This window comes from Megascapheus bottae, chromosome 9 (genome assembly GCF_031878675.1).
Source record: "Megascapheus bottae isolate mThoBot1 chromosome 9, mThoBot2.hap1, whole genome shotgun sequence".
Lineage (NCBI taxonomy): Eukaryota > Metazoa > Chordata > Mammalia > Rodentia > Geomyidae > Megascapheus > Megascapheus bottae.
In genome coordinates, this window is record NC_143517.1 from 56,909,793 (window position 1) to 56,937,345 (window position 27,553).

A 27,553-nucleotide genomic window follows, 5' to 3' on the forward strand; every position below is an offset into this window, starting at 1 on the left:
CTTTTTTTTTTTTTTGTCATTTGTTGTAGGTGTATTTTTAGCCAAGGAACTGGAGAGCCATGATGCAGCGTTGCCCCTCTGTCACGGAGGGGGCCAGGAGAGGCATCTACTCTTCAGTGGGTCCAGCTTACTGCGCAGTGCTGGATCCTCCACCCCGAGCTGCCCACCATCTCTACAGTTCATGAGCTTTTCCCTCTGTGTTCTTGCCACCTTTGTTTATTTTTATGCTGATACTGAGATTTGAGCTTGGGGTCTGGGTGCTTAGCTTAGCTATAGCATTTTTACTTAAGGCTGGCACTGTACCACTTGAGACACAGTTCTTCTAGCTTTTTTTTTTCTTCTTTTTTGGTGGTTAATTGAAGAGAAGTGACTCACAGACTTTCCTGCCCAGGCCTGCTTTGAACTGCAGTCCTTAGATCTTAGCCTCCTGAGTAGCTCGAATTACAGCATGAGCCACTGACCCTTCCTTTGTTGTATAGGCACTTACCAGAGGGTGCATCTGCTCCAGAGACACTGTCTATGGGGGCTGAGGACTTCCAGCAGCCTGTGCACTGCAGATCTAGGACTCAGACTGGCAGGCGTTAGGGGAAAAGATCAGCAGGGCACCTGCTTAGCCTTGTACAAACTGTTTCCAGAGTTCTCCTCATATCATTTTGCCATTACAAATGGGCATAAAGCAATTTACTTCATCTCCATAATAGTCTCATAAGGCAGACGAGAACAAGGAAAGATAAAAACTATCCTTCAGCTTATGGTACTAGGCCGAGGTAGTACCCAGATGTAAACTCTGCCTACCTCCTGAAGTCCTCCTGTATGAACTGCAGCTCCCTCTTTCTGTAGAAGAGCTAGAGTGAACAGATACAACCTGTTGCCATCCAAGGTCTCCTTAAGATTGGAGCCTTACTGCATACAGACAAATGGGTCTAGAGACAAGTGACTTGACAGTTGTCTCTGCCCTTGTGAAGCTTACAGATTATTGAGGGAATGGATGGACCCGTTATTTGAAGGATGTACGGGTGTCTTCAGGGACATTTTCTGCCTTCCTGGACGCTCTGCTGGGCAGCTGCTCAGTTCCCTGCAGTTTGTGTGCTCAGCCTAGACTTAAGCTATCACTGCCCATCACCTCCACTTTTGTCCCTACTCTTGCCACCCACTCTTGCCACCTGCCTGTAGTATATAAGCTCTTACTCAGTGTAAAAAACCATCCCTCCTGCCATCTTTGGGAATGGGCAAGGAAAAGAATGACTGTTTATGCTAAGCACAGTGTGGGGTGCTGTGAATGTCATAAAGGAAGGAGGAAGTTTTAAAAGTGTGATTTCTTCATGTTTGCAAAATGAACAAATGACTCAGATCGATTGTACACATTCACAAGAGCTGTGTCCTGAGCTGATCCTGATTTGAAAGTCACATGTCTTCCTTTGCTTGTAAAGGTTTTAAAGAATGCAGGGAGGGTAGGGGCAGAGGAAGGAAGGCTTAGGGACAAAGATTTAGGTCTAGGGCATTTCAACATTAGGTCTTTCCTTGGGATCTGCAGTATTTAAAGACTTCTCTTATCCATCCATCCATCCATCTTGCACTTCTTCCATTCCTCCCTCCCTCTTTCCCTCCTTTCCTTCCTCCCTTTCTTCTCTCTCTTCCCCTCTCTCCTCCTTTTTTCTCTTACTCTCATTTTATTTCTTCTTTCTAGTCAGCAGGATTTTTTTCTTTCAGGGGTGTATGTTTTCTGTTAGACTAACTTCAGACAGAACCCTGCAAACTAGAAACAGATGTCCCTACACACCAGAGAGTCTATGGATTCGTTAGTGCAGGAAGCCCCGCCCTGGTTGGCTCTGACCCCTCGGCCAGGCTGTGAGCTGAGCTACATTTTGGGTGGCTTCACTGACAATGTTGTTGACAGGACTGTTAAGCCTCAATAGATCTGGACCCTCAAGATTTGACCTTTCTTTAATTTCTTCCGTATTGAATATACTTTGGGGACTGACCTGTCTTTTTTTTTTTAAAGAAAACAATTACATTATAGCATTATTTGTAAATGAGTAAAAAAAATCAGTCTTGGAACTCTTTATCATATACATGTAAAAGCAAGAAATAGGCATGTGTAATGAATACTAGGAAACGCTATAGCTTTTTTAATGATAGTGCTGAGCAATTCCTATGCAGTAAACACTTGGCATCTGGGAGACAACATGAGCCCCTCATGGCAGTGTCAGGCCAGCACTGAGCAGTGACAGATGTGACCACAGCCATGTGTACTGAATAACAGAGGGACTTCCCTCTAGCGCTTCCTCCAAGAGAGACACCTTCCCGTACCTTTATCTTTTCTCTTGTGGGGATTGGTACTTATGGTTTACGTTGAGAAGCTTTACAGAACAAATTGTATATTCTTAGGACTCACTTTATTCTGTTACTCAAATCTCTCATTCTCTGCTGGCATTTTGTTTTGTCTAGGACACCAAAATTAGAAGAGCTAGAGAGGGCATAGGATGTAAGTTCGTTTGCAGCATATTAGTACCTTGTAGGAGAACAGAGGAGTTTGAAATATTACAACTACTGTTGGGTGAACACATCTGGAAAATGCTCTATTTTCCCATCTTGAGATAGTGCCTTGTCCTACCCAAAACTAAAACGTTGCAGTTTTAACATTGAGCAATTTTCAGTCTTTAAAGTTCCTTTTTATTTTTTTTAAACATTATGGTCTCTGGGCTTTATTTCATCATTTGTTTCAGTTTGACAAATGGAATAAACAAGTCCATCCCCATTACATCAATCCTCCCTCACCTCATAAATGTTACTTGGTTTCAAGAAGTATACTAGATATGAAAAGCCCAAGCTAAGTAATTTTCCAAAAGCCTCACCAATTGCCTCGATTCCTCTGCTACCAGGTCACATGCAAAGTTTTATGTCACCTGGCCATGGTAGAATACAATATTTTGTCATATTTTCTTTCAACTTCTTTAAGCTTACTACATGTACAGTTTTGATTTCCTCCTTTCCACTTCATGTTTAAGCTTTTTCTGCCTTAGAGACTGCTTTTAATAACAGAGTTCACAAGTAGAGATACTATGACTCAACTGAATTCTAACTCTGAGATTGAGGGGATAGCTCAGTGATAGAGCACTTGCCTTGTGTGCCTGCGGCCCCAGTTCAATTCCCCAGTACTAAAAGAAGAAGAAGGAAAAAAAAAAAACTTCTCACTACGGTCAGTTTATATAAAACAGTATTTAAAACATCCTCTTGCTTCAACAGCCAGATGTTTTGTGATTCAAAAGACTGATTGAGTTCCTGCCTTTGCCTGGCTCACTGAGAACGGAAAGATGAATGAGGCAGACTTCCCACCCATAAGGAGTCCCCAGCATGGTGGACTTGAGATGGGCCCAAAAGTAAGAATGAAGAGGAGACAGAGCCATATAATGTAAAGACAGAGGATGACCAGGGTACTAGAGTCCGGTGCATATACTGCCCCAGTCCATGGACAGCTGGTATTTGCCACACTTTAACATAAGATAAGAACATGAGCTCAAAGGGTATTTCTTATCTCCTAATTGTTGCTCATTCTAAACTTGATCATAAATCAAAATAACTGAGAGTTATAGCTCTACCCTCTATGATAGATAAGCAGACTGCCTGTTTTTTAATATATATATGTTTTCCAGTTAATTGCCCAGAGCAAACCAACAGAATGTGTGTATTAGATTTCTAACTTTTGCTTGATGACCTAGGTACAGATACTAAACCTACTCTTTTAAGAAGATACTACCTGCAAGAACCAGGTTTGGTGATATTATTTAGTATTTATTGTCTTAAAATGGATATTGAATGATCTGTCTTTTTGCCTATCAGTCAAATGCACTGCGTTTTGATTATTTCCAAGCCCTCATGTTTGACCGTATTTAATAGACGAGAATCAGTATGTGATGTCAGCTGAGGACAAAAATCATATCTAAACCATCAACAGATAAATTAACAAGTACACAATAATACACAAGGGCACAACTAATTAAAATGTCAGCTTGTTTGGAGGAAATGATGCAAAACTCTTCATTCCGTTTACTTTCGAGATCTTTGGAGAGGAGTATGTCGAAAGATCAGGAAGGGAAAGCAGACAGCAAATTGAAGATGTTGGTAATGCTGTGTCAGCGTGCCAGACACAGGCTAATTGAGGCTTCTCTGCTGCATGGAGAATGGAAGCGCTCATCCCGCCTAGATCCCAGCTCAGTCCATCTTGCAGCTTCTCTTTGGGCAAAGAGCACATCACTTTCCTTTAGCCTAGCATATATATTGTAGGTGCTCACTACATACTGGCTCTTTGGAAACACTTTTCCTCTAGTAACTTACTTAATCCTCATACAACCTTATGAAGTAAATACAATAACTAGTTCCACTTCATAGGTGGGAAGATTGAGGCAAAGAAAGGGGAGAGAACTTGTCTCTGCGAACCTATTTAGTAAAGTAACTGAGCCAGGCAGGTAGGTCCAAGCTGGCTGTTTCCAGCTCCTGTGTTCCTGACTGTCATTCGCATTTCCTGATGTCCTTGCCTCTTTTTATCACACCTCCCTGGAGAGCCTGGCTTAGTCATCATCTTTCCAGGAGGTTCACTTGGCTTTCTCTCCTCACCTCACCTCCAAAGATACACAACACAGATGTTATCTGTCACTCCTTGCACAGGGAGTGAAGTATTTGAGTCAGACTTGATCTCAGTTCTCTTTCTGCCTAAGCCTGGTGTTTGTTGTTTGGTGTGTGGCATAGAGGGAGAATTCAGTCAATGAATGTGTAGTGTTTGAGTGCAAGGAGCCTTCAGGATCTTAAGATCCTGTGTTCCATTCACACAAACTATTTTAAAGGAGAAAGGTTAAGTTAAGGAATATGATCTAGAATGGCAGGTGTCATGAGATTTCAAAGAAAGGACATGGCCTGGTATGGCAGGGGAAGTGAGGACATTAGATCAGGTAGAGATTGCTTCTCCTAAATACTTGGAACCTGAGACAATTAAAGAATGAAAAGTTATAGCTATGAGTAGAAAAGGAGGAAGAACATTGATCAGCATGGTAACCCAAGATAATGATGAATGAAATGTTCACATTTAAGAAGAAATCACAGTTGTATCAGAAAACTCATATTGAATGGTCATCCTCATTAACCAAGTAACACCACTTCTGTTCTCTCCTGGGACCTTCTTTCTCATATATGTGCAGCTCTTATGGGCTGACTTTATATGTTTCTATCCTATGTGACTCATCTGTGAGGGTGGGAATTGGTTTTTTGCCCGTGTAAGGACAATGTCTGGCACACAATAGTGGTAGAAATAATAATAGCAGCAGCAACAGTTTCTAATTCCAAAAGTGTATAGCATTTATTATCCTAAATAAATATAGATACGGAATAAGTAACTTATCGGATCCTTCTTATTTTTTTTAATTTAAAGAATTTATTAACATTGTTTTTTACATCATATTTCAAATGACATGTTTAACAAACAAGTACCTTCTTATGTTTTGACCATTATTCTCATTGCTTGTATTAACTCACCCTCTGGTCACTGAATGTTTATTTGTTGAGTTTTGTCATCTTGTGATGGTTTAGCTGTGTGGTTCTATCTGAACATGACCTGAACATCAACTTTGCAAAATCTTTACACTCAGCAAAGAATCAGCTGGTGCCAAGGAGTGTTGGGAACCAAAGACCTACTTCCCCCCAGAAGGGAAATGGCAGCTTCGGTCTAACCAAGTAGCTGACACTTAGAACATACCTCCAGTCCCAGAAAGACACTAGGTGCAGCAGATTACTGGTAGCTCATACTCATAATCCTAGCTACTCAGAGTTGAGATCTGAGAATCACAGTTTCACAGTTCTAAGCCAGTACAGGCAGACGGCTCCATGTGGCTCAAGTAGTAGCATGCCTACATTGAACAAAAAAGCCAAGTGATCGGGGCTGGGAGTTTGGCCTAGTGGTAGAGTGCTTGCCTAACATGCACAAAAGACCCTGGTTTGATTCCTCAGAACCACATGCATAGAAAAAGCCAGAAGTGGTGCTGTGGCTCAAGTAATAGGGTTCTGGCCTTGAGAAGAGGAAAAAAAAAAAAAAAACACGAACAGTGCTCAGGCCTTGAGCTCAGGCCTTGAGCTCAGGCTTAGGACTGGCAACAACAAAAAAAAAAAAAAGAAAGAAAGAAAAAAGGAGGGAAGAAAGGAGGGGAGGGAGGGAGGGAGGGAAATAGGTGCAGAACTGGACACTCCAGAATACAACACAGTGAGCCTCAGTGCAACATATTCTCTCTCTCCCTCTCCTCCCTCTCCCTCTCCTCTTATTCCAACCAGAGGGACTGATCCGCTGCCATAATAGATCTTCAAGGGAGGCTTCTAATTCCATAGGTAAGATACTGACAGCCCCAGATTTAGGCTCCTGGTAGGAGAAACAAACCAGGAGCTCGCTCCAACTTTGACTCTTGTCACCACATTGTATAGCTTCAGACATGGAATTAGTATATGCCTTTACACACTCAGGTGCCCCCCCCCAAAAAAAAAAATCTTCTGGGCACCAGTTCAGCCTTTCCAAATATGTGGTCCCAGAATAGTGCAAGTAAAATAAGTTGGGCAGTCTAATGAGCATTTCCATCAGGCAGCAGATATTTGTATGGTGTTCTCTTCATATGCTACCACTTTGAAGACAAAAGTGCTTTTAGAAAAATGTCCAGGCGTAATTGAAAAAGCACAGAGAGATCAACTTTTATTCCCAGCTGGCATAAAACAGTCTAGCTAGTAGCCAAATTTGGGATGCCTGAAGACAGACTAGTGACTAATGCTAGGGCTGTGTGTGGCCAGAACCCAATGTATTCTCTGACCACAAGACCATGTCTGGGTTCTCCTTTATAATTACCATTCGGCCTACTGTAATTGTAAAACTTACATTTACTTCCTGCCTTTGACATGTAATTCAAGGTCCAAGACTGTACCCCGAGCTACAGTGAAAATGTCTGTTTGACTACAACCTATAAAGTCATTGAGCGAAACTGTGTGTTCCTGTTGCCACGTCTGTTAAATACACTAAGTATAATCTTTTGAAAAATTGGCTAATTCCTTCCTTATTGAACATTTACTACCCCACCAAGGACTGTTTTACCCTAAGCAACGTCTCTAAGCAAGCCCCCAAATACCTCACTGTCTTGGAAGAGATAAGGGAGAAGGGAAGGAAAAAGGCAACAGACAGGTGAAAGCCATGCTTACAGATAAGTGCAGCCTAGAAAGCCCTAACAGAGCAATAGGGAAAGTTGGTATGGATTCTTCAGCTTGGACAGCAGAAAGCCCTATCAAAGAGATGACATTTAAAATGACATTTTAAAATGACAAGAGGGGAGGAACAAGAAGATCATTTGAGACAGATTAGTGTAAAGGCCCAAATACAGAAAGGAACTTGGCATGTTTCAGAAAGGGAGAAAAGGCCAGAGTGATAGTATGGTGGGTAACAGGTTAGAGGGGCAGCACTGACCCTTGTGGAAGCAGGGGTACTGGTCAGGAGGTTCTGCAGATGTATGGGCAGGAGGTGGTCATGTTTGTATATTAGAGAACAAGAGAACATGCTAGGGTGAGAAGATGGTTTAGAACCAGGATTGGATTCGGGGAATGAAGGAGGGAGTCAAAAATAACCCCAAGCTGGAAGCGGTGGCTCCCATCTGTAATCCTAGCTAATCAGCAGGCTGAGATCTGAGGATCCCTGTTCAAAGCCAGCCCAGGCACTAAAGTCCTTGAGACTCATATCTCCCGTTAGCCACTAGGAAACTGGAAATGGACCTGTGGCTCAAGAAGTTATGGCAGTAGCCTTGAGCTGAAGAGCTGACAATGCCCAGGCCCAGAGTTCAAGCCCCAGGACTAACAAGAAAAAAGGAATGACCCCAAATGCCGTGGCTGTTTTGATTGTTTTGGTTTTGGTTTGGCAGAAGTAAGGATTGAACTCAAGACACTTGCTAGACAGGCTGAACATCACTGCAGCGTATTGACTTTGGAGATAATACTTCAAACATCTTTGTGATTTCATCTTCTTTCTGTGTTCATTTTCTGTCATCTAGAAAAAGTTATCTACAAGATAACCTAGCATCTGCCACACCCCTCACATCTACATTGTAAGTGCTCATCTTTGTCTAGACCCTTCTTCTCAGCATGGTGCGTGGGCCTGGAGCCAGACATCTGGATGCAAGTTGTAGACCTTCAGCCTGCCCATTGGTCAGAAGTTATTAGCTGGCCTGAGCTTCTAACAGTACACCTTATATGTGTATATTCTCCCTCTGGCCATGGGGATTGACTCCAGGACCCTTACAGACACTGGATGATCAATCCCTATTAATCTTTATATCTAACCCACAAAGATCCGTCTGTATACTTTAAATCATCTCTAAATTACTTCTAATACCTAAGGCAATGTAAAAAGTTACTATTAGGTAGGGAATGATGCCAAGAAAAATGGTGTACATATTCAATGTAGACATGATTTTAGATGTGTTGTATGGCGATACTGGAGCTTGAACTTAGGACTATGTATTCTTGCTTTGATTTTGCAATCATGGCTGATACTCTGCCACTTAAGCCACACCTCTACTTTCAGCATTTTGCTGATTAACTGGAAATGAGTCTCACAGACATCTTTGCCCAGGCTGGCTTCAAACCACCAATCTTAGTCTTCTAATAGCTAGGGTCAGAGTCAAGAGCCACCAGTGCATGGGTAGACCTGATTTTTTTTTTTAAATACATTTTCAGAGCCAGGTACCAGTGGCTCATGCCTATAATCCTAGCTAGTCAGGAGGCTGAGATCTGAGGATTGCAGTTCAAAGCCAGCACAGAAGTCCATGAGTCTTATCTCTAACCACCTTAACAAGTGGAAATGGCACTGTGGCTCAAAGTGGTAGAGCAGGAGCCTCGGGCTGAAGTGCTCAGGGACAACACCCAGACTCAGAGTTCAAGACCCACAACTGACCAAAAATGAAACAAACTGGTTTAATATAATAATTGTAGGTACTAAATGTAGGACACAATATGACAAGTTTGCTTATTTACCTACTAAACAGAAAAGTTCTTGTGAACTGTTTAGTAAAGATTAAAGTAGTTTAATCCAATGGTGTGTTATAGGGCTGGTTTCTACACTTGCCTTAGAAATATTGTGGGGCTTTCCTGTCTGTGTAGTGAGAGTAACAACGTACTTATTCTCGACGGTTCTGTGAAGGCTAAATGAAATAATGTATATAGAGTGCTTAGCACAGTAGCTGCTGTGTTACCTTCAGTAAATAGACCTGCTATTAATTTTGAGATAATAATTTGGTGGTGAGTGGGATTTCCAGAACCGGCTTGATTTTAGTTCAAGAACACAGAACGATGTATTAAAAAACTACCCTGACTTTGAATAAAGCTTAGTTTCTTTGGATCTCTGTTTTCTTGAGTATAAATGAGAAATCTAGAAGAGGTAGCCTCAGTCTTGAAACTTTATTGACCCTAGATAACCTAGAATTCTCTTTCCAACATTCCTTTTTACCAAGCTTATCACAAGTTTTGGTTTTAAGTCAAATAAATCACTGTACGAGATATTTATTGCCAGATGTGACCTTTAGTTAGCACACTGTAGAATCCCAACCTAAAGATCACTTTCTATAAATATAAATTTGAGCTGAGGCAATGTTCTTCCCTAGAGAAGTGTAGCTACTGAACTCTTTCTCTTTTTAGACGCTCAGTCTGTGGGCTATTACTCATTGTTGGTATTCTCCCCTGTCTCACTTCTATACCTTCTTTCCTGATCTCTGTCGTCTCGAGGTTCCTCACTCAGCCTTCCCTAGTGGTTCATGGTTCCTTTGAGTTGTGCTTTCTTGCTTCCTCTACCTTTTGAAATTTAAAAATAGAAAATAACCAACAAGCCCACAGTCTTTTATATGTGCTGAACTCTATTATGTATCTAATGTATTTTCCGGTGAATTCCACGGTGTAATGTTTATAGTCAGAAATCTGCCATTGGTTCAGAATAAACCATGTCAGAAATAGACAAAGAGCTGCTTTTATCTTGACGATCAGGAATAGGAGGTAGCAGCCTACAGGAGGAGGCTTTGGAAAGGGAATCCAAGAGACAGCATGGCTCCCAGCCTGCTCTTAGCTTTTTTCCTCATCTATCCAACTTCCCTGAACCACTGGATTGGATCAAAGAACTCTTTGAGGTCTCTGACTCTTGTACCAACCACAATTCCTAAGAAGCATGAAATCCCTTCTTAGGTGTGAACACTGTTCCCCAAGCCCCAGCACACAGCACAGCACACACACTCAAATATGACTCCTTCCATATTAAGTATAGTTTTATTGCTGGAAACAGTTTTGAAAATATTTCTACAACTTTTCTTTGGAAATAGGTTGACTCTAAGTAACTGCTTTAATTTAGAATTGACTATTAGTTTCTCAGCACTTAGTATACTTGGGCTTTTTACTTTTGGCTGGTTCTAGGGCTTGAATTCAGGGCCCAAACCCTGTCCTTGAACTTCTATGTTGAAAACTAGTGCTTTACCACTTTAAACCATAAATTCATTTTCGGCTTTTGGACTGAGCTTCAAAGCAGCTCCAAGCAGGAAAGTCCTCAGATCTCAGCCTCCTGAGTAGCTAGGATTATAGGGTTCTAGCATCCAGTTTCATACTTAGGAATTTTTTATTAAGAAACAAATCCAGCTAGTGCATTGCTATCAATGGAAATATTTTAATTACCAAACCAGCAATTGAAATTAACCAAATAGGGATGGGGAGTTTTGCCTAGTGGTAGAGTACTTGCCTAGCACGCACAAAGTCTCAGGTTCAATTCCTTGGTACCACATACATAGAAAAGCTGGAAGTGATGTTGTGGCTCATGTGGCAGAGTGCTAGCCTTGAGGAAAGCCCAAGGACAGTATTCAAGCCCCAAGTTCAAGCCCCATGACTGGCAAAAAAAAGAAAAAGAAAAATTAGCCAAATATTACATTCTGTAAATCCATTGACATTTGTTAATTTTAATGTTATAGATGTCTTGTTTTGAATAAAGGATTTAGTATTCCTTATCTGAAATACTTGAGTCCAGATAGGTTTCACATTTCAGATCTTGGAATATTTGAGTAAGCTTTAATAGTTAAAAAGCCTTTACCTGGCTATCTGAAATACCAATTTAAAATCTGAAATTTTATGTCAAATCATGTGGGCACTCAAAAAGTTTCAGATTTTAAATCTTTGGTTTAGGGATGCTCCCTCTGTGAATGGTTTCCATGGCTATTTTCATAAGGACCTGAAAAGGGAGAAAGCTTCAGGCATTTCACCTTGAGACCCAGTGGCTAAAAATGCCTGCCCTGAACCTTCAGGCCTTCATTCTCACCTTTCTCAAGTAGTGGGAGTTGGCTTGGGATCAGCATGCTGGCATACAGATGATATTAGTCAACTGAAGAAGGGTAGTCACTGCAACATCCACAGTAACTGAGAGCAGGATTCCTGGCTTCCAGCCCCTAATTCACTAGATAGCCTGAAAAAGAGTTCCTAGCCCTTCCTTGCCCCTTAGGAGTTTCTTTACAGGAAGATACTCCATCTGGCCTAGCCAGAGGCACCAGCTGAGCTCTATGCAACTGACAGATTGCAAAACCTTTGACCCAGAATCAAGGATTTTTCAATCACATGTTCATAGGAAAATAATTTTTTTTACAAAAATATTTTTAATGTAGAAAAGATGGCATTTAATAGCTTAATGAAATATAAACAGTTTCCATGCACAGTGAGACTGTTGTTAAGAACTGCTACTCTTTCCCCAGGTTCTTAGAATCTGGGTACAGTAGCTGGGCACAGTAGCTTATGACTATAATCCTAGCTACTCAGGAGGCTGAGATCTCAGTTCAGAGCTAGCCCAGGCACTAAAGTCCCTGAAACTCTTTATCTCCAATTAACCATCAGAAAATGGGAAGTGGCACTGTGGCTCTAGGGGAAGGCGGTAGCTTTGAGCTGAAGAGCTCAGGGACAACGCCCAAGCCCGGAGTTCAAGTCCCATGGATGACAGAAAAGCAAAACAAACAAAAAAAGAATCTGGGTACAGCATTATAGGAAGTGACCACTCCATAAACACATACCCATGAACCAGTGGTGGCAACTGTGACAACTTAGGAAGGCAAGAGTAGCTCCAAAGTGGCAGAGGACATTGCCCACATTCTTGTAAAGTTCTAAACTGTTCAGTTATCTCTTAAGCTTCTCTCTGCTATCTGGCCCATCTTCACTTTATGTCTATATTATTCTTCCGAAATGAAAGAAGAGGGAAAGGAGGAGAAGGAATCAATAAATGACAGATAGGAGTTTGAATATCTCATATATAGAATGCCTGGGACCAGAGGTGTTTGCGCAGACACAATGAGATGTCTTGCGGCTAAGACCAATGTTCAAACAGGTGATTACTTTAGGTTCTATATACCCCTTCGACTCATAGCCTGCAGATAATGTGCTATTTTATTTTATGTATGAAACAGTTTCACAGTGGCATTTTCTACTTGTGGCGTCATATTGGTATGCTTTTCCATATAGGTATGCTCAACCTGTGTTGCTTTTCCAGAAGCAAAGTCACCTATCATGTGTTTTCCCCGGGAAGGGGACCAATGTGATGAAATGAAAAAGGGAAGGATTTCAGAAGCAGACAGGGCAATATAGCAGAGAACTACACTTGCTCAGGGTGTGGGCCAGGGCCATCTAGGTCTTCTGAGAGACCCTCCGGGTGTCCTTCAGGCCAAAGTTACTGTTTTCATAGTAGTGGCATGACATCATTTGCCTTTTCACTCATTCTTTTCAAGAGTAAATTTCTCCAGGGTCCCCGTGGCATGTGGTATTATGACAATGGATCACATGCACAGACAGCAAAATCTAGCTGCCTTCTACCAAGTCAAAATTTGAGGGTGTTTACAAAAACAGAAAGCAGTGCCATGTTTCTTCTCATTTTTGTGGAAAATAGAATTTTAATTTTTCACTGTTATTTTTGTTAATGTATTAAGATTGTTACTGTTATTTTTAAAATAAATTAATACATTTAAATTCATCCATCATAATGTCTAATGTGATAAATGTTGATAAGTATAACCCACATTAAGAAGTGTTTGAAACTGGTGTGGTAGCACACTCTTGTAATCCCAGCACTTGGGAGGGTGAGGGAGGATGATTCCAAATTCAGGCCAACCTGGACTGCTGCATAGTGAATTGAATTGACTGATTGATTGAGAATCAGCCTGAGCTACCTATTGAAACCCTGTCTGGGGCAGGGGAGGTGAGATCTTTATTCTATTTAAAAATTATCTAAAAATACAAACCTGCATCCCCAAAATTTGAGAACCTCTGCACTCTCCAGTAGTAAATACCATCTATTTGATTGCTTTATTCCATCTCTTCCTCTCTGTATCTGAGCTGTAGAAGCTCGAAATCAGGGTGCCTTCCTAGTCCATGGCTTCTACGTAGGCTTGGCAGTGCCCCGAACCTCAGTTTCTTTCTCTAAACTCAGCCGAATAAGGTATCATGCAGGTTCTCTTAAAAAACAACCAAGTGCCTAGCACTGAGGCTAACACCAGAGAGACCCTGAAAACTGTCAGCTTCCTTTCTGTCTTTGGTACTGGACCACAGAGCTCACCCTCTCCCCTCCCCTAGATGGTCAGCAAGCAGACCGAGATCCAGAGGGACCGGGAGTTGATGAAGATATGATTGTGACCCAGAGCCAGATCAACTTCATCTGCCCCATTACCCAGGTACTACTCTCTCCAGGGTCTCCAGAAAGAGAAGGCCATTAACCTCACTGGGGACAAAAGCTTCCTGCCTGCTTTCTGATTTCATTTCTCCTTTGGCTTCAGGGAAGGAGAAAAGAACATGAGTGAGAGTTGGAAAGGGAAGGTGGGAGGCTTGGAATGGAAAGAGGAACTGGGAATAATAAATCCCTAGCACACCGGCCAAAGACGTTAAGCTCCACAGTAGCCTTGCCTTTCCTTGTCTCCAGCCTGAAGCTAGCATAAAGCCCTGGGAATAGGAAGTTAAACATGGCTTGGCACTGAGTGGGAGTGGGTGTGGAGAGGAACACCATTGGAGGTTGATTGTTTTCATTCCTGAAAGTTTAATGTCTTGATTGCAGTTGGAAATGAAGAAACCAGTGAAAAATAAAGTGTGTGGCCACACCTATGAAGAGGAGGCTATTGTTCGCATGATTGAGTCCAAGCACAAGCGGAAGAAGAAGGCCTGGTAAGGTGGGGAGGGGGTGGGAGAAAGTGGTGGCTCCAGGCCACCTCCCTCAGGTGCTGAAGGCCACACTGCTCTGAGCCCCCATCCCAGCACTGTGAAGGAGGAAGCAGGCTTTCTGGATAAACCCTGAGGAGGAGGGTGGAGGAGATGAGCAGTGTTTTCTTGGAGACATGAAAGGCACTTCAACCACACCTTCCACACAGGAAAAAGAAAAAAAAAAATGGGTTGAATTTTAGTCCTTGGGTAAGAGGATTTTTATAAATTTGTGCTATTAAAAGAATAGTCTGAGGAATGTGAGAAGAGCTACAATTTAAAGACATTATTCTTCTCTTCAGATAGGCTTACAAAAAGGTCTGTTCTGGGGTTTTTGTTTTGTTTTTGCTTCCTGAAAAACCACTCGTTTGTTTTTAAAAGTATGATAAATAGCAGGGCGGGTGGCTTACACCTATAATCCTAGCTACTCGGGAGGCTGAGATCTGAGGATCTAGGTTGAAGCCAACCAAAAGGACATGAGACTCTTATCTCTAATTAACCTCTAGAAAATGGAAAGTGGGGCTTGGCTTAAGGGTAGGGCAGTAGCCTTAAGTTGAAGAGCTCAGGGACAGCACCCAGGCCAGTTCAAGCCCCTCTGACCACACACACCAAAAAAAAAAAGGTAAGGTAAGAGCTTTTATCCTTTTATCCCTGGGTCTCAAGAGCTTAGATGTCATGGTCAAAGGAAAGTTGGTTCTTGTTTGTTTTGTTTTGGGCACTGCCCCTAGCTTTTTCAGCTCAGTGCTGATACTCTACCACTTGACCACACCTCTTCTTCCAGAGAGACTAGTACTGCTCTAGCCGGCTTTGAATTGTGATCCTCAGGTCTCAGCCCTGGGAAGCTAGGCCACTAATGCCTGGCCCAGTTCTCATATTTTTTAATTATTTCAATAATATCCCAAAAGGTTTTAATAATGTGATGGATACTGATCAATGAGAATTGTTTTTTAACTGGAAGTTTACTAGAATCTTCCCTTCTATCCCCTTCCCTTCCTCCATATGAGAGGCCCAGGACTGTGTGTGACCACCATGATTCTGACTTGCACTGGCTCTGCCACCTCCTAAGCTCTTATCCCAGACTTGTCTCAGGAATGGAATGGCAGGGTGACCCACTCTCCTCGGCCTCTAATAGATAACAGACCTTTGGATGAGTTTCACCCCGAAACTTGCTAGTCCTGACCTGGAGCTGGAATTCCCCACCTCGCCTCGGGTGGGTGTGCACTTAGAGATAGGGCACTGGAGACCAAAGCTATCTGGATGGTCCTTCAGTCAAGTAATATACAGTATTTATTCTAAAAGAATAATAGATCTGCAGCCTAATGGTTGCCAAGAATGAACATTTTTAAGTTTTGCATTTCCGCTATATGGTTCAAATGTCGTATTTCTCTAGTGAATCTTTCCTTTTCCCCTGTGAACATAATTTTTGTTGTTGTTGTTGTTGTTACGTGATTCTTAAATCTTCCCCTTGTGTGCCCTTCTCTAACAAGCACAATGTTCACATAGTTACTGAGAATTGTTCCTAAGTGACTGGTTTTGGCAATGTTTTCTTCCTAAGCTGTGCAGTATTCTCTTAGAGGAGGGGTTAGAAGGGCAGGGGATCCACTATAGGCCCCAGAAGGGGACTGAATCTCCTATCACATTTAGATGGCTCTGCTCAACCACATTCTTTGACTTTCTAATGCCCTTCACCTTTCTTTGATTTGCGCATGATATTTCCAGGTACTTGAAGAACACTTGTCATTTAGAAAACTTGAGTAACACTTGTCATTTTTTCTGTCATACTTCTATAACTTGGGTGTCTGACAGTCTACAAATTCCCAGACTAACAATAGCCATAGAGTCTAAGTGGAAGAAGTGTAGAGGTTTTCAAAATAGCTAGTAACTTCACCTCAAAAATGAGTAGATTACAGAAGGTAGTAAGGGAGTCTTGTAGCCCAGGGTCTCTCTCCATCAGGACGCTCAGTTGGTAGCAGGTACAGCTGTGATTTCAGTGTAGAAGGGATAATGGAGGGACGGTAGGGACAGAAAGGACAGGGAAGTGGTGTGGAGGGTATTGAACACTTTTATTAGTTTCTTTGGTGGTGGTGGTGATGGTAGTCATAACTGCCTCAAAGGTATATGTGAAATTTGAATAGGGTACATGTAAAATAGGTAAAGTACCTGGCACAAAGTAAGACTCAAGAACCATTATGCCATCTTCATCATCTTCAAGCTTGGCCCACCACCCCTCAGCATCCTTACCAGTATTATGCTATAATCTTGAAAGAGGTTACCAAGATGGGAGACTAAGATGAGCAACTAATTGAAAGAGGGAGGAAGAAGCAGAGAAGGGTGTACTTCTGCAAGCACCATATTGGCTGTGGTTGGCCAAGACAGGGGGTATAAGAGAAGAATGAGTTTAGAAAAGATTTTCAGCTCATGCTAATTCTGGGGTCTCAGCAATGCAGCCATTAGACATGCCCAGGAGACTGAGCTGTCACATGATGCGGTTGTGAAGATGTGGGTGTGAGAGGAGTGTAGCCATACCTCTGGAGAGGCTCCATCACCAATGGAGAGCTAGCAGGACAAGACCTGGGCCTGACCCAAGCTGTGCTCTGCTCATCTGGTTGCCCTCACCACCTGACCCAGAACCTGAGCTCAGCCTCAAAATGGCTTTGCATTCGATGTCAGCCAGAGGGAGGCCCAGGGAGGCAATCTGAACCACAGTCGGGAGACAGGAGGCGCCAGTGAGTACTGCACCACATGGGGGCTAGGGGGTGGAGCTGACGAGGCCCCCGGGCCCGAGGCACAGATGGCAGGTAGCAGATTAGAACTCATATCTTGTTCACAATTTGCTCCAAAAGTTTCCGATTCAGCACAGGCGGTGTCATTTCCCATGACCCATGTGCCAGTGATAAGGAGGGTTGGTTTCTCTTTGTTTGAAAATATTTGTGACACATGAATTTCCAGAAAGCTCCTTTCTTCCTCTTAGGTTGTCCCAATTGTATGTTGTTAGAGTGGAGCCACAGTTACATCGTGTTACTAGGTACTGTCTAAACTTTTCCTGTACATGCTTTAGCCCAGAGAAGGGCCTCTCCACCACCGGCTTGAGCTGAACAAGCCTGCTGAAACTTTAAGCATAGCTAACTGTGGTAGTGAGAATAATTCCCTAAAATAGATCTCTTAATCATAAGACTAGTATCTTACAGATAAAGCTGCCTGGGGATTTCATATTCATGAGATATTTCCAATTTTACCACAGTCACTTGTTTTGCTTTTTTACTGTTGATGAAAGGAACTGTGTTTAATAGTCATATTTCAAAACAAAACTAAGCCACACAGAAAAGTGTGGTGCCACAGCAGAATTAGTTTATTAACTAATAATGCCACTGAGCATCTCAACCTGCTCCCTCATCTTTAAAGTGGAAATGATGGCAGAGTTCCCGGGACCCCATAGGTGGTTGGGAATCCCTTCCTGGGTTTGGAGCAGCACACGGCTGGACCATGGAGAAACACTAAACACATAGCTGCAGGGTGGTAAAGGCTGAAGCGAGAGTTGCTACAGCCTGTGGCCTTAGAGGTGTCCACAGAACTCAGGGGTGAACTTTGGAATTCTCAGGTTGCAGATTCTGAGGACTCAGAATCTTATGCTCTTGAGGTGAGACAGAGACTGAGGTTCCCCTCTGCCCCTTGGGACTCCCAAGGCCTGGCATCGATTATTCTGCTGACACTTGCCCCATGCCACTGTGGAATGTTTTGCCCTGGCGGTGACCTGGATCAGCCTCCTGGCTCAGGACCAGCCTCTCCTTCAAGACCCGTGGGTCTGAGTCCTGGCCAATGATGCCACAGCTGAGGTCTGGGTATTGCCACACCTGACTGGCTCACCAGGATGTCATGGGGATTAGTGCCTAATGCTGATGCAGTGCTGATTCTATAGAGCTCGGTGCCTGGATTCAGTCACATGGCCCTTTCTTATCCTTTTTGTGGGGAAGGGTGAGAACAAGGCCCTGCCCTGGCTCCTGCGTCTGCCTCCCCTTCAGGAAGTCTTCCCAGAACCTCATTCATGCTAGCTAGGTACAGAGTTGTTGGCACCCCATGATGTGTCACTTTGTCAGGGGTGAGTAGCAGCCATGGTTCAGGGTGGCATCTGGTATGTGGTAGAGCCTAGAATGTGCTCCTTCACCCTTGACCTGTGCATCTCTGTTTGGAGGGGAAAACATCTAAGTAAGGCACAGAGGATTAAGTCACAGAGGAAATCACAGCCAGGAGCTTTGAGCCTCACTCTCTTTCCTCATGGGAGCCATCCAGCTCCCCCAGGGAGGACTGTTGGATTCATGCCACTCTCTGGGTCTGTCTGTCCCCTGTGTAAGCCCAGACCTCTTTGTCTAAGCAGATTTCCCTGGGCTCTATCCCATCCCTGGGAAGGTGGGATCCTGCTCAGCGTGGCGTGGTTAATTCCATCAGCCGTTCTCAGAATACCCTCATCTACTGACTAAAACCACTGATGTCATCAGGAAGTCCTCCCCCCTCACTCCCCACTTCCCCGTCCATGGCTTATTCACTGTCTGGCTGTTGGAGGTGCACTTGGCTCCCCGGAGTCGGGAGAGAAGGCTGGCAGGCAGCAGTGGAGGTTGGGGGCTGGTGAGCCACACACTCATCCAGCAGCCTGCTTGAAGCTGCATTTCCATTCATGAAATCGAAAGCCTAAAGGCCGTTTTCTCTAATGTCTTGAGAGCACCTGTGTACTCTCCATAATCTCAGAGACTTCCGAGTACAGGGAGACAGGGTAGGGAAGAAAATGCAGATCTTTACAACCCAGTGTAAAACTTTCATCAAGGCTTACCCTCATGTCCAGCTAAGTTGTTCAAATAATGTCTATGTGGGCCATGTTCCCATTGTGCTTCCAGGGCACAATTAGGCATTTCAAAATGAGTTACTGTTATCTAGAACATCATTCATTACATTGACAAGTGTCCAAGAACAGCTTTCTCTGTCATGTTTCACTGCTGGCCTTCCTAGGCCTAGATAAATTAGAGTCCCAACAGCAACTTTCTTCTCGGCGTTTGTTCTGTGCAGCTACTCCTGTACTTTTCAGAGACTACCACAGACCACAGGGCTCCCTCAGTGTTGCAGAGAAAGTTGTATGTAGCCAGCCACATTTAAATCTAGCATGGGATGTGTGTATGCATTGGATATATGCAAGATACAGCTAGACCAGGAACTTTCAAACTAATTACAAAAATGATGAACAAATGATGGTCATAGGAGATGTGGAGACAAGGAGCACTGTGGATGCGTCTGTCATCCTGAGAGATAGAGATGCTCTCTTTCATAGCAAAGGAACAGAGGCTCAGGAAAGTAACCATGAGTTCCCAATAGTCTCAGCTAATGGGCAGGTGAATCCAGACCTAGGACTCCAAAAACTGAGAGGACTTTGATCAATTTTATCCAAATCTAATTCATGGTGAGAACTCATGTGACTTCATCCAACCCACCGCCTTCAGAAGAGGCTGCATCTAACTGGCTGGCTGGAATTCCGCTCCTTTCTAAATGAGTCACGCTCTTGATTTCTTCAGCCACGAGCTCTCAGACAAGTCCCCAGTGGGCCTTCTCAGTGTGTCTACTGAGCCTGGTGACCATTCGGAGGGCCATCGGTCAGGCAGGACTCCTGATCCCACCACTGAGTGCCCTATTCTGCCTCTTTTCCCCTCCTCGATTCCCATGTTGCTTCACTGAGACCCATCCGGTGGGTGGGCTCCATGTTCATGTGAGCAGACACTGCTGCCACCCCAGGCGGGCAGGCTCCACACACACCTGTGTAAACCAGAGTAAACGTGTCGAGCTGTAAACCACGCCCTGTCCTTCCTCTATCTCAGAAGACTCTGGTGTCTTTGCCACATATTGAAAATAACATCCCAAGCCCTACTCGTTTCCTGGCTTCACCTCTTGTCTGTCTCCTCAGCTACATGGCATGGCACCCAGTTGGGCCTTCTGAGCCTCTGCCCACCCATACCCTCGCTACTCACCTCTGCTGGAGAGCAGATGCCCAGCTCCCAGCACTTTTTCTCCCTTGACCTTGCTTTATCTCATGAGAGCACTTTAGGCAACCAAACTTAGAGCAGTTTTATGGATGCTGAGTGACTGTCTGTCTCCTGTTTTTGGAAGAAAGCCCAGAAAGCAAGTAATACTTGAGCACTGCTTGAATCCCCAGCCCCTGGACAAGGCCTCACTTAGTAGACACTGGGTGGATAAATGAATGGGTGGGCATATAAATCTGTTGCAAACACATCCTCAAGCACTTTGTTTCAGTGCTTGAGTGAGAAAGACACTGAAGGCACTGAGGCAAAGTGGGTTGATGTGGTTTTCTTCTTCCTCCTCACAGTTGCCCCAAAATTGGCTGTAGCCACACTGACATGAGAATGTCCGATCTCATCCAGGATGAAGCACTGCGAAGGGCGATTGAAAGTCACAATAAGAAAAAAGGTCGTCAGCCAGTGTAGGGAAAAGCCAGCAACCCGCAGAGAAGCCAGCAGCCTAGCCTACCTCTGACCCTAGCCATCTGTGAGAGGGGCGTGTGCGAGGCAATGAAGGCCAGTGCACAGCATACTTCATTTGGGTGAAACTTGGTGGTTATTAAGTGTGATTGAAAGCACTTTTTTACTGCTTTCAATATAATAAAATACAAATTCAAGCACATTACACTGTGTATTTTTTAAGTTTTCAATAATTTTAAATAAAACTTTGATTATCTATAGTGTGTCCTGTCTCCATATCTCACAATGCATATATGAATCATTCTAAAGTTCCTCCTACTTACTGCTGTTTTAAGTGAAGGATGTCCTTCAGGTGATACTTGGAATGAAACAAGAAATACCCGAGTTACAAAGAACAGTAAATGACAGCATTCAGTTTTGAAGCAAAATGAGCTTAATATCATATAATTGACCCTTGTAAATACTTAGATGCTTTTATTTGTCATGACTTTGTGAATGTTTGAGAAACATATTTGCCAGAACAACAATAATTGATGTCCATAATGGAAACCTGATTGCAGTGCTGGAGGCCTGAGAGTGTTCTCCGGAATAACCCACACCGTGCTCCCCCCTGGCCCTGCAAGGGTCTCTGCAGGCCACTGCCCCTGCTGGGGCTGTTGAGATGCAGTCCCAGGCCATCAGCCATGACAGAATGTGGACTAGAACCAGGAGGCTCCTAAACCAAATGTCCTGTACTGCCAACAGGGCGCACTCCTGAAATCAGAGCACTTGGGCAGCCAGGCAGGAGGATTGAGAGTTCAAGGCTAGCCTGGGCTGCTGAGCAAGTTTGAGTCAGCCTTGGCTACACAGAAAGGCCTTGTCTCAAAAATAACAACAAGCTGGGCGCTGGTGGCTCACACCTATAAATCCTAGCTACTCAGGAAGCTGAGATCTGAGGATCGTAGTTTGAAATCAGCCTGGGTAGGAACGTATGTGAGACTCTTACCTCTAGCCAACCCCAAGAATAGAAGCAAAGCTATGGCTAAAGTTGGTAGAGTACTAGCCTTGAGCAAAAGAGCTCAGGGGCAGCACCCAGGCCCTGAGTTCAAGCACCTCAACAGACCAAAAAAAAAACCAAGAGTACTAACCTGTTATCTCAATCACTAACATTTATTGAGTACTTACAATATACCAAGTCAAATTCTTTATGCACATATTAACTGCTATAGTCTTTACTGTACAGTTATTATTCCCACTTTATAGCTAAGGAAAATGGGGCAGAGATATAAAGCCACCTGGAAAAGTCATAGAGCTCAGAGGTGGATGAGTTGGAGAATGATGGATGGCCTGGTCCAAGATCTTCACAAGTAATCCCAGGTTTTCCTCCTCCCTCTTGGTTTTTAGACTTTAGAAGTGTTGAGTCAGTACCCACAGTTAAGAACTCAAGGTTAGCTGGCACCTATGGCTCACATCTGTAAGCCTAGCCTCTCAGGAGACTGAGGCCTTCCAGACTGAGATTTAAAGCCAGCCCTGTCCATAGAAGTCTTCAAGACTCCATTTGCAATTAACTAGCAAAATTCCACTGAAAGTGTGGCTCAAAGAGTGCCAGCCAAACAAGCAAGTCAAGCAAGAGTCAGGCTCTGACTCTGAGTTCAAATCCCAGTACTGTCTCACATGCACACACACCCAAGAAAGGTTTTATAAAGAGTATGTATAAAAATAAGTCTAATTAAAATGCAGGAAATGGTCATTTGACATCTATTAATCAGTAAAGTTTAGGAGCAGAGTCTAAAACAGCAGAAGTAATCTTGAAATCATTTTCCTGGAATTCAGAAAATAGTCTGACAAAATTCAGTTGCCTACAGAGTGACTGAATTTCCTAATATGCTTTATCTGAATCAGCTTTCCTGAGGAAATGATTATGTTTAAGCCAGAGCAAACATACTTTTCATGGAATGTGGTCCTTTTGTGCAATACTGTTTCCTAAACAGATAGGAACAAGCTTCAGAATGCTTGTCCAAGAAGCAAATTGCATTTCCCCAGTTCTTCCTAAAGAGTACTCTAGAATGTTACTCTATATATCACTATCTGTTAGAAATATGGAAAATACCATTCCACCAAGAGAAAGGTATGGTATTGTAACCTGTAAGTTTTTTTTCCTTTAGTTTTTTTAGCTTTTTTTTTTTTTTAGATTTTAGGTTTTTTTCTTTAGTTTTCAGAAACTGTTTCATAAACTGGTCTAGCTATTTAAAGAATGTGTTTTGTATAAAGTTTGTTTTCATCTTTAAAGACTTTTTGTGTGTGTGTCATCAATCTGGCATGAGTTCCTGTTACAGGAGTTTTCAAAAAAAATTAAAAGTAGAACTTTCTCTTTAAATGAATTCATACTTTCCTTGGCTTGGTGGCACACACTTGTAATCCCAGCACTCAGAAAGCTGAGGAAGGAGGATGATTTGAATTAGAGTTTGAGATCAATCTGAACAATACAATGAGAGCCTGTCTTCAAAAAAAAAAAAATCGTATTTCTTATAATTAAAACTTCAACATATAAAACTATGTAAAAGGGAAATAGAAGCTCCTTCTTTTCCTCAGGGCAGTGCTAATTCTACCCGATAAGACATCAAAGCCCTGGGAGAGACATTTTAAAAAACTATGTACTGGAAGCTAGGCACCAGTGGTTCACACTTATAATCTAGCTACTCAGGAGGCTGAGATCTGAGTATCCTGGTTCAAAGCCAGCTCAGGCAGGAAATTTTATTAGATTCTTATCACCAATAAGCCACCAAAAAAAAATAGGGTGTGGAGCTGTGATTCAAGTGGTAGAGCACCAGCCTTGAGTGAATAAGGTAAGAGACAGTGTGCTGAGTTCAAGCCCCAGTACCAACACACACACACACACACACACACACACACACACACACATATACACACAGCCGCCACTGGAACTATGAGATGGACAATTGTATAGATGTGGTATTTTAAAAGAACTGGTATTAGCTCAATTAAGAATCCTAACCAGGCTGGGCGCTGGTGGATCACAGCTATAATCCTAGCTACTGAGGAGGCTGAGATCTGAGAATCATGGTTCAGAACCTGGCTAGGCACAGAAGTCCTTGAGACTTATCTCCAATTAACCACCAGAAAAAAACAGAAGTAGTCCTGTGGCTCAAGTGGTAGTGGTAGAGTGCTAGCTTTGAGCTGAAGTGCTCAGGGGCAAGGCCCAAGAGTTAAAGGCCCATAACCAACAAAGAAAGTAACCTGAGGGGCCGGGAGTTTGGCCTAGTGGTTAAAGTGCTTGCCTAGCATGCATGGAGACCCGGGTTCGATTCCTCGGAACCACATACATAGAACAAAGCCGGAAGTGGTGCTGAGGCTCAAGTGGTAGAGCTCTAGCCTTGAGAAAGAGTCCAAGGACAGTGCTCAGGCCCTGAGCTCAAGCCCAGGACTGGCAAAAAAAAAAAAAAAGGAAAGTAACCTGACCTAGTAAGTTTAGAATATTACTAGGAATGCCAAAGGTAAGGTAATTTCTCTCCCAAAGGACTGCACGCAGGGAAGGTCCAGCCTGATGCTTCCTGACAAGATTGGAGGGACCAGAGGACTTAGGGAAACTGAACAGGCACTGCATGTCGATACATCACTTAAGCCATCACTTAAGCCAGTCTTCCCTGTGGCTCCAGAAGCTGTTACTGCTCCATTTTACAGATGAGAAAACAAAGACATTGTCAGATCCCTTTGCCCCAGATCTATGCTTGTGTGTGCTTCAGCCCATGGAACAGAGCAGCCTCGATTACAGGCCTTGATTCGCCTGCCTGTTGATTCTCCCTTCCCTACTTCTCTCTGAAACACTGCACCCCTCCAAACTCACAGCCCAGCACAAATTTTAAAATATAACAACACATTGAAAAACACATGTTCCTGCAGACACTTGGATATAAAAGATCATAACACCATGGTTTTCAGATGTCAAGCTAGTGAATGGGTAAATTCAACATGGTGAATATAGTGGAATACTATTTGGTAATATTCTAAAAAGTAATAAAAGCGGGCCCGGGAGTTTGGCCTAGCGGTTAAAGTGCTTGCCTAGCATGCACAAAGACCCGGGTTCGATTCCTCGGTATCCCACATACACAACCAAAGCCGGAAGTGGCAGAGACGAGACACAACCAAACCAGAAAAGTGGCAGAGACAAGACTGCGACGGCGACAGAGAGCGAAAGAAGCGAGCTGAGCTGAAGTGAACAGAGCCCAACCGAGTGGTGGCCAGAGCGAGAAGGGGCCGGAGCGAGCGGAGCCGGAGCGAGCGGGGCCGGAGCCAGCGGGGCCGGAGCGAGCGGGGCCGGAGCTAGAAAGGGGGCCTAGCCGGGCCGGAGCGAGCGGGGCCGGAGCGATCGGGGCCGGAGCGAGCGGGGCCAGAAAGAGAAGGGGGCCAAAAAAAAAAAAAAAAAGTAATAAAAGCTGTGAGCTCATGCATGGACACGTTGTGTAGAGGGAAGATAACCTAAGGTGTTAGTTATCTCTTAGCAGATTTCAAATACAGGATGCATTAATCTTAGTCAACAAGATGTACACTGGGTCTCTAGAACTTACTCCTCACATAACATGGCCTCCCTGAGTCTCTGGTCCCCACATCCACTCTTCTGTAGGTAGGAAGGTAGAACTTATCCATGCATGCTTCAGTGTGCTTGACTAGTATGTTACATGAAAGAAGCCACCTGAAAAGATCATGTAAGATGTGACCTGTTCAGAAAAGACACAACTTCCAGGACAAAAAAGATGAGAGGTAGCTCAGTCTGGGCAGGCGGAGACCACAAGAGAGAGCAAAATACACGAGGAACTGCTGTGGGGTAAAATGAACATTCTAAAACTGGATTGTGGTGACAGTCACACAACTTTAAATCCCATTAAACCCAGCGCTTAGAAAAGGTATATTTTATATTTATAAATGGCCTCAAATAAATGAGGGAGGGGGCTGTTTTACAACAAGAAAGGGGAGCACTTCTGATCACTGAAGGCCAGAACTACAAGAGTCCTCCCAGGCTTAAAGTCAGCTGGTAACCAAATCCCTATCATTCTTCTGAGCAGAGTTTCTCAACCCTTATCTTAAAGATTATGGAGAAGTACGAATTCTATTCAAGTCTCAGGAAATCCAGGATTAAAAAAAAAAAAAAGCAATTAGTGGGGGAAAAGCTAGGGGGTAATGAGAGAAAAAGATTAAATAGTAACTGATAAGAATTTACTCTTACCTGTGTCTGTTTCTTTACCTCCTACCTGAATTCCTCTAACATGTTGTGATTACTAATTGTAATAAGTAGTTCTAATTAGCTACTTTTCAAAGCATTATGGCTTGAAAAACTGACCAGGTGCTCTTTCTCTGTGTTGACACTGCCATTGGGAAAGCCTGCAATCTGCTCCTGCAGGCCAGCTTTGTCATTATTCAGATGATGCCAGAATGACCCAACATAACAAGAGCACAAATTTTTTAATAATCAAATACAGAATTGGTTTGAAAACAACCAAAAACGGTATACAATAATGCAAAGAAGTACCTCAAGGATTCTCTGTGACATAAACAGGGAGGAGCAGGGCATGCCTCTGGAATGCCTGGGAACCGAGGTCCTGCAGAAGCAGGAAGCCTGAGCGATCAGGCTCCACGAGGCCTGCGCTGGGAGGTCAGCCTCTTCATATGGTCACCAGGGGTCCCAAGGAATGCAGAGATGCTGAGTAGGCCAGAAAACTGCAAAAACAGGCTGGGGATGATGAAATTGCAACACTGGGCAGGAAGAAAGGATTTTGTTTTGCCCACAGAGAGAAAAACACTCTCATTTTATACAAAATAAGGAACTGTGCAGAATATGCTACAAAGCCATGAAGAGTAAGTGCCATTGTGAGGACCATTTACAGGGCTGCTAATACTGAGGAGACAGTGTTAACCTTCCGCACCCAGGCACAAGGTCTGTGGCACAGAGGTCCACCAGTGTAGCTCCCAGGGTCTGTGGGGACCATTCAGGAGTCCTGTCCTAAATTTAAATCAAGGCTAGGAGTGTGGCCTAGTGGTAGAGTGCTTGCCTAGCATGCCTGAAGCTCTGGGTTCAAAGCCCAAAGTGGTGCTATGGCTCCAGTGGTAGAGCACTAGCCTTGAAAAAGCTCAAGGACAGTGCCCAACCCTGAGTTCAAGCCGAAGGACTGGCAAATAAATCAATAAAATAAATCGAATGTACTTCATTTGCACCAGGCTCTTCTGCCTTTAACAGTAAGAGTCCAGATGATAATAACAGTGGCTTTCAGATACTGGGAAACAGGCAGGCAATACAGGATACAAACCAGTTCCTAGCTAAGGAAGATGAGGCAGGAAGATCATAAGTTCAAGGTCAGCCTGGGTTATTTAGCAAGATCCTGCCTCAGAAAGAGATTTCCAATCATCCATTCAGCCACAGTGACTCTGTTCACAATCTAATGCTTGTACTGTGGTCGAAAGACCATCACTTCTTCCAGACTCCAACTCTTCTCCCATCCGATTTGTCATATGTACATATGCCCTGCATTATGGCTTAATGGGCGTGCGTGCGTGTGTGTGTGTGTGTGTTGGTCCTAGGGCTTGAATTCAGGTCTTAGACACTGTCCCTGAGCTTTTATACTGAAGACTTAGTGTTCTACCTCTTCGAGTCACAGCTCCACTTCCAGCTCTTTTAGCAGTTAATTGGAAATAGGAGCTTTACTGACTTTCCTGCCCAAGCTATCTTAAATTCAGAATCTTCAGATATCAGCCTCTGGAATAGCTAGGATTATAGGCATGAGTGACTTTAAGCAACCAGCACTGGGGCTTGAACTCAGAACCTCTAGCTCTCT

At 43.5% G+C, this 27,553-nt stretch overlaps 1 protein-coding gene across 1 annotated transcript in view; it reads left to right on the plus strand.

Moving 5' to 3' along the window:
* The window catches only part of Nsmce2 (NSE2 SUMO ligase component of SMC5/6 complex), a 221,326-nt gene extending 200,442 nt beyond the window's left edge, over window positions 1-20,884 (plus strand). The window contains exons 5-7 of the mRNA XM_090339376.1: window positions 13,642-13,739; window positions 14,117-14,223; window positions 20,618-20,884. Coding sequence (XP_090195502.1) covers window positions 13,642-13,739; window positions 14,117-14,223; window positions 20,618-20,735 — 323 coding nt within the window. The 3' untranslated portion in view covers window positions 20,736-20,884. The remainder of the gene's footprint in view (window positions 1-13,641; window positions 13,740-14,116; window positions 14,224-20,617) is intronic.
* The last annotated feature ends 6,669 nt before the right edge of the window (window positions 20,885-27,553 follow it).